We start from the raw sequence: 20,563 nt of genomic DNA, 5'->3' as shown, positions 1-20,563 counted from the left end.
ATAGTACATGAATAGGTTTAAATTGGAGCCTATAGGTTTGTGGATATCAAGCTTTTCAACAAATCTTCAATCTAAAAATTTATTATTTTATTTATTTTAAGCTTTTAAAAGTTTTTTGCCATTGCAATCAAAGTTGTTTTTTTTTTTGATAAAGCTCTTTTTTTTAGATAACATCCAATTCCATATTCATTCTTATATTTTTTTTTTAAAAAAAAGTATTTCAAAAATGATGATTGTGGATGGCCTTAGAAAAGAATAAAATTTAGTGAAGTTTTTGCAAATTGTCCAATGTGGCAAAGAGTGATAATCAACAACTTTTTGGGGATCACTTTGACCTAAAAACAACAACCTGGACTCGTATTTGAACCCGCAAACCACCCACCCGTTACCACCAACAACCGTACAGAGATTCAATCTCAGCAAAAAACCAAGCCATATTTCAGTTCTGTGACTTCTGTCTTCGGTCTCTCCCCCAAACTTTAAAAAGATCAAATTTTGATTTCATCCCAGATCAGAAAATGGACCAACATCCAAGACCCGCAACCCTTCTGGATTCTTTAGGTGAAGAAATCATCAGAATCATAACCCCAGTTTCTATCTGTATGTTTTCAGTTGTCATTTTAGTATCTATATTAAACACTAATGATGCATTAAGCCCTTCTTCAATTTCCACTATAGCTACAATAGCTTACACTGAAACAACATCTGATTCTGAATGGGATAAATTCAAAGGAGCCCTTTTGAACTCACTTGTGTTTGTTACAGTTGTGACACTTGTCACTTTCTTATTGGTGCTTCTTTTTTACTTTAGGTGTACTCAGTTCTTGAAGTATTATATGGGGTTTTCTGCCTTTCTTGTTTTAGGATTCATGGGTGGTGAGATTGGTCTAATGTTGATTCAAGTGTTTCATATTGCTATTGATGTATTTAGTTATGTGTTGTTGTTGTTTAACTTTACTATTGTTGGTGTTTTGGCCGTTTTTATGTCGAAAGTTCCTATCTTTGTGACTCAATCTTATATGGTGGTTATTGGGGTTTTGACTGCTTATTGGTTTACTATGTTGCCTGAATGGACTACTTGGGTTCTTTTGGTTGCTATGTCTCTATATGATCTTGCTGCTGTTTTGTTACCTGGTGGTCCGTTGAGGTTATTGGTCGAACTTGCTATGTCTAGAGATGAAGATATTCCTGCCCTTGTTTATGAAGCCCGACCAGTAATGGATCCTAGAGTTAATACTGTAATTCAAAGGAGGGTATGGAGAGATAGTGGGGTAAACCGTGAATCACACACCGGTCCCCAAGTTGATTCACCGTCGATTGGAAGTTCTCAAAATGAAAGGAATGTAGAGAATGTGGAAACAGGTCAGGTTCATGAGCTATCGGCGCCTTTGATTCAGCAAGTTAGGAGTCGTGGGCTTGAGGGTGAGAATGAGAATGTGGTTCTCGAGGGGATTGGGTTGGGTTCAACGGGTGCCATCAAGCTTGGATTGGGGGACTTTATCTTCTACAGTGTATTGGTAGGAAGGGCTGCAATGTATGATTTCATGACAGTATACGCTTGTTACCTTGCCATCGTAGCTGGTCTTGGTATTACTCTTATTCTACTTGCTTTATATCAGAAAGCTTTGCCTGCACTTCCTGTATCCGTCTTGCTTGGAGTATTGTTTTATGTCTTGACTCGGGTATTTCTTGAAGAATTCATTGTACAATGTTCTTCGAATCTTTTAATGTTTTGATATATTCTAATGAATTTCATGAAAATTAGTGTATATGCTTTATTCTTCACAAATCTTTGCTACTTTAATATGTTATGTGTTTTCGTTCATCTGATGTTTATTTAGGGACTAGGACTTTAATGCAATTCATCCTTGATTCCTGCATGTTAATGTTTATTTAGGAATTAGGAATTTAACTTTGACTTTTGAGTCAACTTTTGAAACACCTGAGCCTTTTTCTGCTAAAATTGTTTTTGATAAAAACTGGAAGCAAACCAGGAACCATCTCTGTCCAAACCGATGTGCTTGATTATGTGCTCCATTTTAGTTAACAGACAACTGAAACAAGACCCAAACCATGAACAGTCAGGCCTTCATTTTTGGTGTCCTGAAGGGTAATTGGCTGAACACCTATGTGGCCCTCTTTGTTCTTGAATTAGAAGAAGTGAGATTAAGCTACATGTGTTGCATAATTGGTCTGCGGACTTAATGATACAGTTGCTCGGTTTTCTGCCAATTCTCATGATTTGGACTGTTGAAAGTTACGATTACAAACCACACATTTCTGTAAGGTATGAACCTTTTATTTTCAGTTTTAGGTGTTTAACTTATATTTTGTCACTGATTTAAGGACTGATTTGTTGAGTAGATAGCCAGTCATAACTAACAACAAACCATGATTTTATCTATGAATTTCTTGCATGTAATAAGTAACATTTACCTGATCGTCATACCCCTAGTATCAAGAAAAATCTTGAATGAGGATAGAACTTGGAGCTGGAAATTGTGGTTAATGGTTCATTATCTTGTCAAATTGGGTATAATACTATATCGTGGTTTTGTTTTTAGCAGTAAATCAACGATAATTTTGTGAACCTTACAGGTAACCTAGTCGAGAGGTATGAAGTCTTTTTGTGTGTGTTGAATTGTAAGTTGGATACCTTGAATTGAAAATTAGAAAAGTTTGTACATCAAGCTGAAAATGTGAATCAGATGGTACATTTATGTGCAATTTACCCTTTTAAGAATCTAGTATGATATGCATCTCAAAGTTTCTGGAGATTGTAATAACATATGTATTATGTACACAATTATCTCAATTTAGAAGATTATTTGGTATGGCTTTCTAGCAACGTATCCGTTTGATCAACCAAAAACCATATCGCTGAAATATTTTTTTTACCAAAAGCATGCAGAATAAAGTATACTCTACATCATAATTTCATTACACCATGAGCAAAAAGCCCAAATACAGTACTCGAGAATTAAAAGCCCGAAAAACACCTGAACTCTGGCCGGGCCACTAGAGATGAGCAAAAGTCCTAAAACGGCTGACAAGCCCGAGCACAGCCCGTCCGAGTTTCGATTCACCAATTTCTCCACATATTTGGTACTGGTCTAGAAATTGGTTTAATGGGCCAACGGGATATTGAGGGGTTGTTTTGGCTGTCCAAATGAGTGAGGGGGAGCCAATTAATATAATGCTCCAACAAGGCCCTGTGGTGAATCCTTAGTGTGTATCTTGGATCATATCTCACCATGTAAGACATCTTGATTGAATTGTCTCTCGATAGGTAGTCAACCCGTTACTTTGCAATGGAACGACGTTTTGGATAACAACTGAACCACCGCATTTTACCATCTATTTGGCTAGGGTCAAGTACTTAGCAGTTAGTACAGGTTAATAGGGGTTTTCTGAGAGTCCTGGTTTCATCTCAAACATGCGTGTAATTTAGAAGTAGGAGTGGGATAGGATGTTCTAAAAAAGAAAGAAAGCAGAAGTCACATTTGTCACCTGCAATTAATCAACAACACAATTCAGTCACTAGTGTACTAGCAAAATCATATTTTTTACCACAAGATTAGACAGATATAAAACCTGGGTTGTATTCAGTTGTGAAAAAGGGTGCCCCTGGTATTAGTGATTAGTGACCATATGAATTTATCTGCCTGACCCTTGTAGAGTTGTACTCATGGAGTAATTGCATCTTTTGGACTAAAAATGCTTCTTATATATTACGGTGTTACATTTAAATTATACATTTTATTAATGAAATAAATAAAATTTAATATATAATTATGATGCCAGACCTTGAAAAAAATTAAATTAGGAAAATGCTAAACCTTAGGGCTTCATTTAACGTATGTAAAAAGATTGTACATTTTCATATTAAAAACTCACCCCTGAATTTTTATGGTAAGTGTACAACTAATTAATACACCTTAACGAAAGTCCGTAGAGTTTCATTTAACAAAACCCTTTAAATTATACCCTAAACCTTACTTCTAAGCATTACTATAATTGTTTTTTTTTCTAGAACGGCAGAAAGCATTACTGTAATTGTCTTATAGAGCAATCAAGAAGATGTAACTTTTACTTTAAATAATGTGTCTAAGGTTTTCTGTTTGTATATTTTTATGCATATGGAAAGGAATTGTAAAAGTTTAATAGATATTGTACATTATTGTGATTGAACAAAGAAGGACATGTGCAATTTAAAATAGATAGCGATGTGGGAATTAAGATATTGATCATGACTTGATATGGCAGTTCATAACACTCACGCACATAGACTTTGAACAAAACATTCACGCATATACGAACCACTCGTAGTCGTAAAGAGAGTACATACATATATTTTATTTGTATATCTTCACATGCTTATGATAATATTTTTTAATACTATCAATAAATATGATGGTGTATCTCATATAAAAGATTTAACAGTAACAAATCCGTTGGTTTCTTCTCTAACAAATTCTAAACTTGTAACGAGTTGGAATGTTGTGTAGTAAAGAGTAAATTATTGATATATTGAAAAATTTTTATGATACTGTAAAGCATATATACAACAACTATTGTTAACTGATGAAAAAAGATAGTATAATCATTATTCTGTTACTAATGTATAAAATTCCATATCATGTTTCTTTAATTTATACCTAAAGAAGTTTAAATTTAAGAAACGTAGAAATTAAGTTGAATTAACCTTTTGCAAATGTGACAACAAACTAAGAACCAACAATGATAACACTAACATTTAATTTTATGTTGAGTGCGATACATCTAATGGCTAAATATCATAGAATTTTCTAGAAAAATGGCAATTTATCTTACTCATACCGATAAATTACACAAATACTTAAGCATGCAATTTAAGATTTTCGAAAATCCCCAATAATAAAGTGAGACTCGAAATCAAATAGATTACTCAAAGTAAAAAAATACTCCGTAATGGTTAAGACTTAAATAAATGTAATATTCACCGTTTATATATATAGTAGAACCTCTATAAACTAATACTTGATAAATTAATACCTTGATAAATTTATAAATTTTTCAAGTCCCAACATAAGAGAAGTATTGTAAATTTATATTCAATAAATTAATAACTCGTTAAATTAATAAAAGATCTCAGTTTCAACATTATTAATTTGTAGAGGTTATACTGTATCCCCTTTATACATAGAAAAAAAAAAAGTCCTGTATTGTTTTTTGTCGGTATGTATTCAATCTATGGAGGTGAAATTGATAGTGGTATTATTAAACATATAACACTATTTATTTATTTTGTACAATGCAAATGTTAAATGGTCCAAAAGTTATTTTTGTATACTATCCTTGAAAAATGAAAACCCCCCAATCATTGATATAAATGAGCATTTAACTATTTTTACCAAAAAATTTTAGAAAGTATATCTGTAATTCGAATAGCAATACACTTGAAGCAATTACATATAATTAGATAAGAACCGTTTATTTTTGGTAAATAAATCTTTGAAATTTTTAGTACTTTCACAAATAAATGTTATAACTTAATAACTTTTGCCGATTTTCAAAGATATTTATATTTTTTTAGTAAAGAGTCAGAGTTTAAACGTGTGACCTTTACATAGTCTCATCCTTTAAAAAAAAAAATATCACAAACCAATAACTTATATAACTATAACTTAACTATAGAGTATATATACCCGTAATAAATACTAGCAAAAATCACTTTATTTTAACACAAGTATACATGTATTATATTACGTGGATATAGTGTATATAGTGGAAGATTGAGAAAATCATATACTGTAAATAAAACATTTTACATAAACAATATATGATATGATATTTCTTTGGAATCGTTACAAACGTGAAACGGTTGATACACCAAAATTCATATCTTTTTAGATAAAGTCGAAGATGTCAATATGTTAATTACAAAAAACGAACAAATATTCTTGCAATCTTATATCTAACAAAAACATTTTGTTAAATAAATCCACAAATTTCTGTATATATTTCCTACTAATGTATATATTTACGAATCCTGTAATAACTTAAACCAAGATTTATATGTCAATAAATAAAAAAATCAAAGCTCTTGAGACAACAACTTTCATAACATAAAAGCAACTATCAAAAGTAATATGAGTCTATTTTAACACACAAATCTCCATTACAAATATAATATACTCTAGATATTGACGCAATCATCATCAAGCCAAAGATCAAACACCAACTAAATTTACGCAATTTAATATGTCAACTTTTGGAATTACTTGTAACTTTTATACTACTATATAAGCACGTCCGAAATGTGGAAAATAAATCAATGCAAATTAACTGATCAGCAATACTAAAAAATAAATAAAAATGGTCTCCTTCATCCCTTTGCTTTCATTTTTGCTAGTAACTGCCGTTGCTTACCAGCCTCCGGAGCCCCGCACCTTCAATGTCATGTCGTACGGTGCTCGTCCTAATCGTGTTACCGATAACGCCAAGGTATCGTACACGTACGTTTTAGTCTATTGGTTACGTTTTTGTGATTTTATTTTTCTATAATGTATAATGTGATATATTTTTGTTAGGCTTTTCTTCAAGCATGGAATGATGCGTGTGGAAGTAATGGGGGTGCTACGGTTTTAGTACCGTATGGGATGTTTATGCTCGGTCCTGTTGCATTTGTTGGACCGTGCAAGGGACCTATTAATTTTAATCTGAAAGGATCGTTAGAGGCTTCTAACAATCCTTCAACCTTTTTCTTAGATCATTGGATTAGTTTCAAGTATGTTGATCAGTTGGTGCTTAATGGTGGCGGTTTTTTGATTGGGCATGGTGAGGCAGCGTGGCGCTATAATGATTGCGCCACCAATTCCCGGTGCAGATCTCTTCCTATTGTAAGTTCATTTACAATTTTCTTACCTTTAGTTAAAGGGAATATTGTGGATAGTCTAAATTATAGTAATTATAAGTTATAGAATGAAATTGATATATAAAGGATATACTTCATCATATAGTTAACGGAAAATGTAACCGAAATTAAAGACCATTATTTTAATGATTGAAGAAAGTAGACAGTTACCATTAAATATGCTGGATTTTTCAAACTTTTTGTAAAGCTATTAAAATTGTATACATATTGTATATTAGATTATATTAGATGTTTGATATACTTACTGATGATCTTTTTTTTTTTTTTAATGATTGATGAAATAGACAATGCGGTTTGATTTTGTTACTAATTCAAGAGTGAACTACATACATTCGATCAATAGCAAAAATGCGCATTTCAACTTATTCGCGTGCCACAACTTCAACATGAGCCACATTCGGATCATTGCACCCGAGGATAGCCCCAACACGGATGGTATCCATATTGGGATCTCGAGCAATATCAACATCCGAGACAGTATCATAGGCACCGGTGATGATTGTATCGCGATGCTTGAAGGTAGTCGCGATATTGAAATCACTGGAGTCCATTGTGGGCCGGGTCATGGGTTTAGCGTTGGCAGCCTAGGTGGGACCCGCAACGAAGAAACTGTAAGCGGCATAGTCATAAGAAATTCCACTTTAAGAGGGACCCAAAATGGATTAAGGATCAAAACATGGGCACCCTCTCCTCCTAGCCTTGCTACTAATTTTTTATTTGATGATATCATTATGGATGATGTCAATAATCCAATTTTTATCGATCAACAATATTGCCCAAGACCTCCTTGCAACTGGAAGGTAATTTAATTAATTTACTCTTCTTTTTGTGTATCAAAATAGATGTTTTAATTAATAAATTTTTGTTTCTAAATGTGGACATTTTTTTTTTGTAGGCGCAATCGAACGTTAAAATAAAGAACGTGACATTTAGGAAAGTTCGTGGCACGTCGAGTTCTCAGGTTGCAGTTAAGTTGCAATGTAGCAGGAGCGCCCCGTGTGAAGGGGTGAAACTCGTGAACATTAACTTGGATTACAGAGGGCCGGAAGGACGAGTGCAGTCTTCTTGCTTGAACGTCTATGGAGCGTCGTATGGATTGCAACTTCCATCGGGCTGTCTATAGGACTACTACTAGCTAGCTACTTCAACTCTTTGATCACTCTTCCGTCTTTATAATTTAAAACTAGTTTTGATCAACCTGAGAAGGTCTTAAGTTTCTTTCCGGTTGCTTTGTGTAAATGAAAGCTTGCTAAAATTAAGCTTTATAACCGGGTTCTATGTGAAGTTTTTAATTAGTCTTTGTTTTGGTTTTAATGTTTTGTTGCGAAGGTGTTGAAGTAAGTAATAACAATATAAATCGTATTCATATGATTTCTATTTTGTTTGATTGTTTCTTGTTATGTGTATTTAGTTCAAAAAGATTCACAATGCTTTGTTAATTAACTTGAAAAAAAAGTAACTCCTAATGTTATCGGGTTCTACCAAAGTTATAAAAGGTCTAGCAGATCAATTGGTTTTTTTTGTTAATTAACTTGCTCTTTCTTTTTTATTCCTTTTAGCCGATTTCACTAAACACAAGTCTAGCCGAATTGGCTACCAATGCAATGGATCAAACTATATATTAATTGCTTGAGTTTATTTTGAAAGCTTAATTGTTTAAAACAAACAAACTTAATGTTCAAAAAAAAAAAAAAACTTGGTTTATTAAAATGATTAATAACAGTTTATTTTTAATTTCGTTTCTAAGTAAAATCAAAACATTAAATGTTGCAAATCTGTCATACAAAAATGAGAAATCAAAAAAAATTAAGTAATAAAGTTGTAATTATCTTTTGTCACATTTTCCGTACACATATCAAAGTTCTCAAAACAGTACAATAAAAATGTCATATATATTCATACTTACTTTTAAGAGGTGTGAAAAAACTTTTTAATTTGTTCACACTTAAAAATGTTTAAAAAGTATACACATTTAAAAGTGTGAAGAAATTTAAAAATTTATAATTTTTTCACACTTATATATGTGAAAAGAAAAAGTTCACACCCAAAAGTGTGAACAAATGTCAAACATATTCACATTTAAAAATGTGAAAGTTATATTGTAACACCTAAATTCTTCACACTTCTCTTGTGTGAAAAAATTTAGTTTACAAATTAATCCTCACACTTTTAAGTGTGAATAATTAAGATAATTTGACACACTTAAATGTGTGAAACTTTTTTTTCCACATATATAAGTGTGAAAAACTTATAACTTTTCAAATTTCTTCACAACTTTATAAGTGAATATTTTTTACACTTTTTTAAGTGTGAATAAATTAAACAGTTTTTTCACACTTGTTAAAAGCAAATGTGAATAAATGAAAAAAATTTTGTAGTGCAAAAATCTTTTTTATGGTCACTTGTCTATTTGTCGTGCAAAAAATTAGATGTTTTTGACATGTATACACATGCATTAGAAGATACTCATTATCATTATCACATTTTCCGTACGCATATCAAACTTCTCTTCGATCGTCACTTGACTAATGTCATCCATATAAAGTAGGTATTATAACCATGTATAAATTTTAGTGAAAGAAGTTATTTGTCTTGGTAATTTGCTGGCATGACGCGACCACATAACATGTGATATGACACGTAAATTTTTAAAGGATTTTTATACTATAAAAGTAATTTAACCACCTCGAACGTGGTAGTGGTTATCGTTCTAACTTTTATAACTGGTTTCTTACTCTTAAATAGTTTGGCATGTGATTTAATAGTTAAGAAATATATATAACTCTTAGAAGGAAAAAAAAAGTTTAATAAATAAGTTATTTTATGTGATTTTAAATTATGAAAAAATTTATTTGTATTTTATAAGATATGTTAGAGATTTTTATAATTCAATTTTATAAAGTTACGAGCATGGTACCCGCGTAATGCGGCGACGTTAATGGGCACGATGGTCTAGTATTGTCGGTGACGGTATCAATTCTGGTGGTGGCGGTGTCAAGTCTCAAATGATGTAGGTTGATGTAAAGGTGATAGTGAAATATTTAAAAAGATAATGGCTTAAAGTGTTAATTATTAAAATAAATGTAAAAAGCAATTCTGATAATTCAAAGACAGAAATTACTAAAAATAAAAAGGACCCTTTTTTTTTATATAGGAGTAGAGATATATCTATACTTCTATACTATCTTATAATAATTATCACTTTCTCTCTCATAAACGTGTTAGATGCAAAATTACCACTTTACCCTTGATAAATTAATTTACATCATCAATTCTTTATCTTTTAAAATATCCATATTACCCTTTTACATCAATTATATTAAATTAATTACTTACACCCACCACCAACAGTTCATTGCCACCGCGACCGCCGTCACCACCAAACGGCCGCCGCATCGCGCGGGTACAATGCCAATATAATTTATAATATACTTATTAATTAGTTACATAATAGAAAGTTTGACTATATTAAATGGTCAAATATACTTTTAAATATATATCGCATTTCTAAAATTTAAGTAATTTAGTAATTTTTTAACATTTTTTTTAAAGATGTATAGTTAAAGTGTTCGTCTTTCATTATTCGTAACAACATTTTTCTACTTCCTTCATCACACTCTTGCAAACAACATATTTCACTTCCTTCTTCACTTTATTCAATACTCCATTGTCATACTACCACGATATCATACAACAAAGATATGTAACAATTTTTACCCCGTTCTTCTAAGAAGGGAAAATTACTTTTGCCTTCTAGTAAGGACTAAGGAGAGTGACAAACTAAGTAGGCTTGTTGCGGTGTTTTTATTGGCTTCCGCTACACACTACAAAAAAAATATTGTTTAGTGATGAAAAACATTCGGTCACTAATTTATCATAATAACCAAATTTTCGTCACTAACAATAAAAATTTGGTCACTATTGTGGTTAATTACCAAATTTTGAGTGGTCATTTTTCGTTACTATAAGTCCGTCACTAATTTTGTTTAGAGACCAAAAAATATTATTTTTTGGCCACTAATTTTGTGTAATGACCAAATTCAGTGGCTACTTTTTTTTTTAATAGTAACTAAATAAGGTTATTAGTGACCAAATTTTAGTTGTCACTAAAGTAAATGGTCACTAATCAACATTTTTCTTGTCAAGCGACGGTTGTGTTTCTTTTCGGATAATGTCAGTTTTGCTTGCTGATAATAAAATGATTCAACTGTTTTAGCATTTTGCTAGTAGGACGATGGACATAGGAAAGAAAGCAAAGTCAAGTTAGCTTTGGTTATATTTTTAATCTCCTCATTTTTGGTGGATCTGTTACACCGAACCCAATTCTAAACCACCTCTCGTTAATTAATCACTTGCTGTCAAATGGTTGCATCCTGCAATTATTTGGTTATTAGAGTTTTTGCGGTGTTACCTTTAGTTATGCACAATATATACTGCCTTAAGAACAATAAAAGTAAAAATCGATTTCTTTACCAACTCCTTGGGCTAAAAATATGATACTTTAATAATATGGTTTTTGATGGGCTGAAGGCCCAAAGTATTGGTTTACTTTGATGGTTACTACGTTGATCACACATACCTTTTGGATTATATTATATGAAGACCCAATCCAAGACACTACACATGACTTTTATCAAAGATTTAAGAAACCACATCAAGAGTTTTATTTGACTTTTATATTACTGTACAAATTAAAACATTGATGAATAGCACTTTCAAGAGTTATAGGGCTCATTTATGAATTAATGTGAAAAATAAAACATGCTAAAAATAGTGTCCGATATCAAATGAGTACAATATTCTAGGAGAAATCGTGTATGATACTCTTTAGATGAATCGAAAACTCATACAGGGTTATTCCTGATATTCGTGTCCCAAAACTCATTTAAATATAGAAACGTAAATTACTGTTCCTAATAAATCACGTGCGTTACATTACACGTGTTTTATTTCAATATAACTGTACGACTTTTTGAGGTACCTATCAAAAAAGAAACCATATTTAATGGGAAATGATATTTGTATCACGTTTTTTTATAGATGTACCACAACGTATAAGTTTTACTGTTGACTGTACAAAACAATATTGCACAGTTGTGGTAAATCTATCAAATACGTGGTAATAATATCACTCCCCTATTTAACTTATAGATGAACAGTGTTATGTAACTAAAGATTTATATTCTGCTTCGACTTTAGTAGTTAGTGCCTTGGTGGTATCATTCTTCTTATATATGTAGCCGGGCCGGCCTTCATAAAGCCCAACAAAGAGTTTTTATCAGATTTGTATGCCTAGTGAGATGAGTAGATAACTAATTAACATAACATTGTAACACGAATGTAGGGAATCGGAATTCCATCACTTACGCATTCCAGTTTTACAGTTTCTATTAGGGATAAGTATATTGTAATGTAAGAAACTTTGAACGAATGTCTATAGTAGGAAATAACTAAAGTTGTGTGTATTGTATGTAAACAACTCGAAATATTTATTATATGTAAAAAAATGTATTCAACCAATTAAAATCAAATAAGTGACACCTCTATATGGTTGCTACGTATGTTTTCTTACATACAATAAACATTTTTTAAAGTTGTTTACATACAATACACAAAACTTTAGTTATTTCTTATTATAGACATTCGTCCAAAGTTTGTTAGATTCCAGGATACTTATCCCGTTTATATTATTATACATAGTATCACAGGGAATTGATAATTGTGTGTGTGTATATCAGAGAACGAATGAACAGAAAGTAGGGATAAAGAAACTGATATTCGAATGGTTTACAATGTACAACAATATACATATATATATACATATCGAACCGGTATATCTATTCCTAGTACCGCTTCATGTTAACAGTCGTGTCCATATGGGACTCTAACTGCTAGCCTTTATTTTCTTCACACGGCCAACCCTTAACTATATTTATTAACATAACTGATATATACTTAATATACTATTGTCATTATAATCCAATACTTCCCCCTAATGACAAAGTATATTAAGACTAGTGTTTATACGAAACTTTGTTTGGATTTTTGTAAGATTACGAAGATCGGTCTTTAATTAGTGCCAATTGGAGCCACGTATACAAAGACTAGTGTTGAAAACGCTGGGCTTCGACGGTTTGTACAAAGCCGATGTCTATAACACTGGTCTTCGTAGTTTTACAAAGTTCGTTCATGCCTTATTCTTGAAGGTTACTCTTTCTTTGGGGGTTCGATCTAAACACCTAACCCCTCCATTTTTTTCTTACCGGTACAAAATTTCCTTTTACAACATATAAGAGTTGGTTACCATTCTAATTATTCGTTAGAGAATTCGCTTTTAAAAATACTGTAATTATCTATGCTTTCCAATATAGATAATCAAGATTTAAACAGAACAATCACATCTATATATATATATATATATATATATATATATATATCTTATATATCTTGTTACCATGACTTGTATATATTGGTTCAGTAGTCAGCACCAACACTCGAGTGACCAAGTCAAAGTGACCAACTTTAGTCCAGTGACCAAAGCATGGCACGAACCATAGTCACACTGCAGTCTGCACCCTCAGACCTCTGATGGTCCACTGTTGTCTTTAGATGCGCCCATTATTGGTCCTAGAATATGAACCAGAAGCTAGCAATGGTACCTCACATATATAACTTAACATGGCCTCATCCTCGGCCCTTTGTTCCTACCAAGTTGAAAAAGATTCTTGAGGCCACCATTAGAACTAGCCACCGTTTGGGTCCTTTGAAAGCGCGCATAGCTAGAAACAAGGTTACTTAATTTTGTCTCCCCTTTGAAGCATCCAACTACGTACGTACCCTTAATTGGTGGCGTTAATTAAGCTTTCCCTAGCTAGCTAAGCTAGCTAGTAGGAATATATTATAATTGTAGAATAAAAAACTTGTAATCCCATCTGATGAGCCTTATCCATGATTATGTATTTATGCAATTGTTCTGTGGCAACTTGCTAGAGCTGATAACTCATATACTTTGCCGTTTGAGAAAAAAACCATATACACCGCCTCATCTTATATTGTCTAAAATCAATATAGCCCCAGTTCAACAATACATATCATTATATATATCGACATCTGCTCACACCAATACTACTTATAGGAAGTGCATATCCTAGCTAGCTAGCTAGAAACCAACCAAACTGTGCAACACAGAGCAGCATGGATCTTAGATAGGATTAATTGCATATTCAGGCTTGCTTATAATTAAGCTTCACGCATTTGGATATAGCAGACATATAAGCAGTTTTGAGGGTGTCAGAACATTGAATATTATTCATATCAAACAGCTTATCAATTAGTACGTTAAATATTTGAAGGTAAAATAAGCAGAGACAAATTAAAACTTTCAGAGACAAATTAAAAAAGATTTTCTCCCGACAGAAGCAAAAACATTCGAACGCTTTGTCAAAATTACTCAAGTTTGTTTTGAGACCGCGTGCTCCTACTTTGTTTTGTTTTTATTTGTTTCGTATAATCGTTTCATAGAAAGGCACTTTTTCTTTTCTTTATTTTTAATTTTATCATTGTGGTTGGTACATCTCTATCTAGCTAGCTTTCTCGTTATTTTTCCTAGAATTTTATGGCGCCACTCTAGGTATGATATGATGAGACCAGGCGGATGGATGGATGGATGAATTATGTATATATGCAGCATGCAAAGGCAACAAAAGGAGATATGATGAGTTTTTGCTGGCCATGAAAATGACTCCACATTCTTTCCGTTGTGAGTCTGTCATCATTTTTGGGGATCATTTCGTCAATCATTTTTCTCATTGTTTCATAATTCTTTCTCTCTATAGATAGTGACACTTAATGCTGCATATGTGGGTACTGTCTACTAGATGACAGTTTTTCTATGCTTAATTCTTACATTTCCTTCTGACACATTTTTACCAATATTCAACGTTTTGCATTATTGCTAGCTAAAAGTTACTGCCTTCACTTCATTTCATGGCTAAAATTTACTGCCAATTAGCACCACCTAGGTGGCCTAGCTAGTAGTAATGCAACTTGAAAGGCCTCATAAGATATATAGCTCTGTACTAGCTTCTAATCTCACAAGCTAGGAAACATTTTGGTAGGGAAAAGTTGGGAATCTTAATTTTCTGCTTTGAATTAAAAATCTAAATAATTTAATTTAATTTAGCAAAACAGTCCTTTGAAAAGGGATTAATCCATCTTAATCATTTAAATTAATTGGTCTAACTTTATCAACTATATATAATCAGTACAAGTTTTGAACTTGTGAGATATATCTACGAACACGTACCTTTTAGCTAGAAGGACTAAATTGGCAGTGATAGTAGTCTCTGTGGTTATTGTCTTGATGAATACAAGCAAATTAAAAATGTCTGAAAGATCCTTTTTGGGGGGACCATTTATACCTTCTTCTTCTTCTTCTTCTTCTAGCTTCTTAATTATCTTTCTACAATTATTTTGTCTAACAAGTATTCAATTTTAATATCTTCTGAGGGAGGTATCCCTGCACATTTAAAAGTAGTGAAACTCTCTCTCTCTCTCACTGTCTCATGTCATGTCTTTTTCTTGCATATCTATCACTACCCAGACTTAATATTATATAAGTAATTAAAACATCTATCTAATTAAAGACTATTGCATGCCAATTTAAAGGCCCCAAAAGAGCTAGTTTTTATATAGACACACACACACATATATATATATACTATGATAATATAAATTATGTATACTTCTTGATGAATTAGTTATATACATCTTAAATTCTGTTGGCAAATTGTACGTTTCATTGTGTTGGTAGTTAATGTGGGAAATGAAAAAAAAAATAAAAAAATGATATACACACTTTCACTTATGACCTCAGAGATGTATAGTACTTTCTAAACACAAGTTACAGTTTTTTTGCACAATAATGGCATCAAATCTAAATGATCCATTGCTTAGACGTCTATTCATTAATTGGGGAATAATCAAATTTAAAGTATATATTCGACCAAGTGGTTGAAAGTTTTTCAAAACAAACACTGCTTAATTCTTCTTAGTTGAAATCGTACTATTTGCTATACATTTCGATATTAATGAATTACATACAAGTCCTTCACTAATTACAATACAAACCCTTTCATACTTAATTAAGGACAAATCTATTACAAAAGTACAAAACTAGCACGCACTAACTAATTATTAAAGCTAACGGGTTCGTATGGCCCTACCCGATTATATAAACAGGTTATGATCCATTAGTAAATTATTTTATGTATGATTCCTATTAATGATCTTGTACATAACCATTCTCAAACTCGTTAAAAAATTTAAACTTCTATTATTATTATACATTCTCGTGGCCGTTTCCTAGAGATTACTCTTTATCCATTGAGATTTGAACCGGGTCAGATCGACCTTCAGGACATCTTACCATATATGGGCTTAAAAAGTATAGTTTTACTTTAAGATATATAGGTAGAATTAACTAACACGCGGCCATCGATGTATATCATATAGGAGTATGTATCCATAATGTTAATATCATGCCATTTTTGCACCTTTAGTTTCTTGTTTCAGATTGCATATTGTTGACACACCAGTAGGTTACTCAACTCATCAAGAGAGCCACCTGGCTCCTTTATTACAAAATCTTTTGCAATAACTAAAGTAGATATCTAGGCCACTTTCTTTAGATCGTTTTTTGTATATCTAATAATAATAATAATAATAATTAGATTGTCAAGGATTTTAGGGTTCGATCAATAATTTAGGGTTTATATTGTAGGGTCATATATCAATTCTAAAAGCTTCAATATTGCCAAGCTGTATAGCCTTATAAATCTTGCATCAGCCTGCACCAGGCTTCATACAATATCTATATATATGTTTCCGCACTTAAGATCTGATCGAATTATGCTATTAATTTGAGCTTTGTTAGGATGTTTGTTGAATGGATAACCTCAAATGATGCGGGCAGCCTAAGATGCTTATGTATGTGTTAATGCACTTGATCGGCTAGTTCAATCTAGCAAGAAGTCCAAGCATCTCATTCTATATACAGTATTACAGTATTATTTATGAACTTCAAAATTTAAATTTAGTCTCGCTCAAGAGAACTAATTAAATAATTAATCAGCAAGTCAACTACAAGCTTGATAATCAGACCTTTAATTAATAAAGCATTGGAACCTTAGCTAGCTAGTCTATATCTATATGAGCCATATCTAATATCTGTATCTATACTATATTATAAATCAAAACTCATTTTTGTTGAATCTTAAATTTCTAACATTTAAGTTTCTAACAATTTATCAAAACCATATTACATCAATAACCCCGTTACTACCGCCGCTTGCAACCACCTCCGCTGACATTACACCGCCACATCGCACGAGCATAACTCTAGTGTGTGTGTGTATGTGTGTGTGTAATATAGAATTTATGGGTGGTCCCCTGGAGCAATAAGCAATGTAACAGTGGGATATCTCTAAAAACTCTTATTCCTTTGGTCCCTCCTCTACACATACAAATATAGCTGGCTGCTTTATCGATCTAATTAAGCTGCAATTATCCTTTGGTTCACACCACATACAGCTTTCTACAACCTGGTTGGTACATTATAGGATTATAATCTCTCATTTTATCGTTAATACGCCCAAAAATAAGAAAGAAAGAATAAGAGTACACCCATGATACTAATAAGATAAGAGTAGAGGCTCTAATCATCATCCAAAGTAGTGTCGTAACGCGAGTTCTTTTATTCATGACCTTTATATGTATATGTATAATTCTTCGTATGCGGGAGTATGTCTATATGTATGGGATCTTCTTGTAATGATGTTATTTGAGTGGAGGTAACACCAAGCATGCACAAATATGTATACCTTGGAATTGACTGATAAAGCTTTAGCCATATGTGGTTGTCAATTAATAAAGCATTAAAACTTCTTTTCTACATAGCTAGGCTAGGATGGTCCACCGTATGGTTGAAGTATTTTTGTACTGTCTACCTAGCTAGCTTGATTGGTTTAATCATACAACACATCATACGTATCATTGATTTATAACTAGATGATTACTAAAAGGAAAGACTAGTAGAACTTTCTTCGCTAACCAGAAAGTGTGCGTGGTATGCGCTTAACTAACTCAGCGTGTCGGCTGACAAAGACACCACATGGTCTCAAATTCGCCATTCCTTTTACTTTTTTTTCGCATGCAACATGGTAAGATTCTTAAAAATGTTATCTTTTCACACAAAAAAAAATATAATAATATTATTAGATATCTAGGAAGGTTAAGGGTTGTATATATATGGATAAGTGACATAGATACATAAAATGCTTTCCTTTTGCAAATAATTGAATAGCATCAGGCTTACCGAATTGATAGAAGAAATTGAATACAGATACTACTTCATCAATTCCGTATTTGGAGACTAATAGCTTTTCCTCTCTTCAGAAAACTTTGCAATTGAATGCTATCTGATCTTCAGTACCAAAGGCACATGATAGTTTAATCGATGTGAGTTCATTTTTATGATCCATACCTTTCAATCGAAGTACTGTATTTATTAACCATAACATGTAAATAATGACCTCACTTTTACTTAAGTTGCTAGTTTGCTCCATCAATTCTTGTTCTTCCTCTCAACTTTCATCAAAACTGCTAGCTGTTTATAATCATAAAATATAGCATCTTTTAGATCTTGAAAACAAAACCCTAGTTAGTTTTTTGGATCTTCGAGAAGTATTCATCAACATATATGTATTGATTTAGCTATTTAATCTCTCTACTTTCTAATCAAGTATAAATTAATATATTGATTAGTTCTCATTTGATTAATTTGATTAATTAACCAATATTGTTTACCTAGTATAAGTAATTATAAATGAGCCTGAATTAAGAAAGCTCAAATCATAAAAATGAAGTATAAGTCATATGAAGAAGATAAGTAACCTGTGAACAGTTGTGTATTTAGCTGCTATCTTGCAGTCAGATGATGCAACAAGTAAGATGTTCAACAATAATACTTCATCAGGAGGAAAAGACTTTCATCAAGCCAAGCAAGAAGGCGATAACAATAACGAGAGGGCCACTTTAACAAGGTATACATCCACTTCAAGACAATGGGCGGGCTTTAAGAACCCACGAATCGTGAGGGTATCCAAGGCTTTTGGAGGCAAAGATAGGCATAGTAAGGTTTGTACCGTAAAAGGATTGAGAGACAGAAGAATTAGGCTTTCCGTTCCTACAGCTATTCAATTATATGATCTTCAAGATAGGCTAGGGTTAAACCAACCTAGCAAGGTCATTGATTGGTTGATCGATTCTACTAAAGATGATATCGATCAGCTTCCACCCCTTCAAATGCTACCTGAAGATTTCAATCAGTTCCTTCCAGCAGCACCAACAGTCATGAACCACCCTCAAGATTTTACTTCTTCACAACTTTCTTTATCTCATTTCCTAAGTACTACTCCAAATTCATCGTTCGTGAAAGATGTAGGAAACCGAACTCTACTGTATACGAATCAAGGAATCAAGTTTGACAACGATCATCATGACAACAATGAAGATCATGATCAGAGAAACAAAGGGAAGGAAGCACTAGTCGTCGTAAATGAAGTACAAGAGAATGGAGATGGAAATGGAGGTTTGAACTTTTTTCCTATACCTCAATATTCTTATCCTGCAGGAATGTATCCATACAATCCTTTCTATAACTGGGAACATTCTTCAAATTTGTCAATGTCCAATTTTGGAAATATTCAAGGAAATCTAGTTTCATCTCAAACCGATTCTTCAATGGCTATCCCATCCGCATCACAGGTTTTCTTGTGTCCTCCTGCTGCTGCTGCCACACCCTCACCTTGCCCTTCATTTCTCATGCCAAATTTGGGGGAGAATAATCATCAAGATCTTATTAGACAAACTAATCTCTTTCATTCTTTAAGCTCAAGTTCCCAACATGTAGTACCACCAAATACGCTTATGCCACTATTTAACCCGAGCGATAATTCTCAATAAGAGAAAGTACCCTTTGGTTTGGATACACAACCTAAGGTTCGTTCCCACAACAATGGCGTCAATAGATGATCAACGCTACGGTCGATCAAAATGACAAGGACGACATCTTTTTCCCATGCTTCATAGTTTTCACGACATATTGATACATATATTAATATTTCTTGTAATTAGATATCATATTGGTTTGTAATATGTATATGGAGATTATATTTAGTACTTAAATGATGTTTGAGTTATTTGTTTTGGCATCTTATTCATCGATCCTTTAGTTATTGTACGTTTTACAGATAATATCAACTGATCTTTTAGAATTCATCTGCCTATGATTTTATCTTTGAAATAAAATGTCTGAAATTTGATCACTACGCATAAAAAATAATTTTAAATAGTTTAAGGTCGTTCTAAACCTGTATATACACGAGACTAAATCTAGTTAGATATTTCAAACACCTAACTTATTTCTGTAAATCAAATATTGTTTAGTTATATATAATAATACAAAAATCCAGTTTCGATGGTAAAACATGAAACAGATCAAGTGTTTTATATTTGGTCTTGAATCTGCCAGAGGCAATTGTTAGTAGTAGTGCTCGATCTTAATTAGGTATAATTGTACAATTAAGC

General features: G+C 32.4%; 3 protein-coding genes across 4 annotated transcripts; all 3 read left to right on the top strand.

Annotated features, from left to right (window-relative positions):
- Positions 1 to 284: 284 nt before the first annotated feature.
- On the top strand, positions 285 to 1,769 carry LOC122589096 (presenilin-like protein At2g29900). The gene has a single exon (XM_043761340.1). The coding sequence runs from the start codon at positions 519 to 521 to the stop codon at positions 1,734 to 1,736; it is 1,218 nt and encodes a 405-aa protein (XP_043617275.1). The 5' UTR covers positions 285 to 518; the 3' UTR covers positions 1,737 to 1,769.
- A 4,815-nt stretch (positions 1,770 to 6,584) lies between these two features.
- LOC122590268 (exopolygalacturonase-like) lies at positions 6,585 to 8,195 on the top strand. The gene is made up of 3 exons (XM_043762596.1): positions 6,585 to 6,881; positions 7,201 to 7,716; positions 7,812 to 8,195. Exons 1-3 carry the CDS (start codon positions 6,642 to 6,644, stop codon positions 8,037 to 8,039), a joined length of 984 nt encoding a protein of 327 aa, XP_043618531.1. The 5' UTR covers positions 6,585 to 6,641; the 3' UTR covers positions 8,040 to 8,195.
- A 10,024-nt stretch (positions 8,196 to 18,219) lies between these two features.
- On the top strand, positions 18,220 to 20,192 carry LOC122589184 (transcription factor TCP5-like). 2 transcript variants are annotated; one of them, XM_043761435.1, is made up of 2 exons: positions 18,220 to 18,433; positions 18,891 to 20,192. In XM_043761435.1, exon 2 carries the CDS (start codon positions 18,926 to 18,928, stop codon positions 19,937 to 19,939), a length of 1,014 nt encoding a protein of 337 aa, XP_043617370.1. In that variant the 5' UTR covers positions 18,220 to 18,433; positions 18,891 to 18,925; the 3' UTR covers positions 19,940 to 20,192. The 2 variants fall into 2 exon arrangements, with proteins under 2 accessions (XP_043617370.1, XP_043617369.1); XM_043761434.1 differs by having other exon boundaries at positions 18,879 to 20,192.
- Positions 20,193 to 20,563: the final 371 nt, after the last annotated feature.

Source organism: Erigeron canadensis, chromosome 2 (assembly GCF_010389155.1).
Source record: "Erigeron canadensis isolate Cc75 chromosome 2, C_canadensis_v1, whole genome shotgun sequence".
NCBI lineage: Eukaryota > Viridiplantae > Streptophyta > Magnoliopsida > Asterales > Asteraceae > Erigeron > Erigeron canadensis.
Note: the sequence above shows the minus strand (reverse complement) of the source record. Positions and strands in the feature narration are given on the sequence as shown.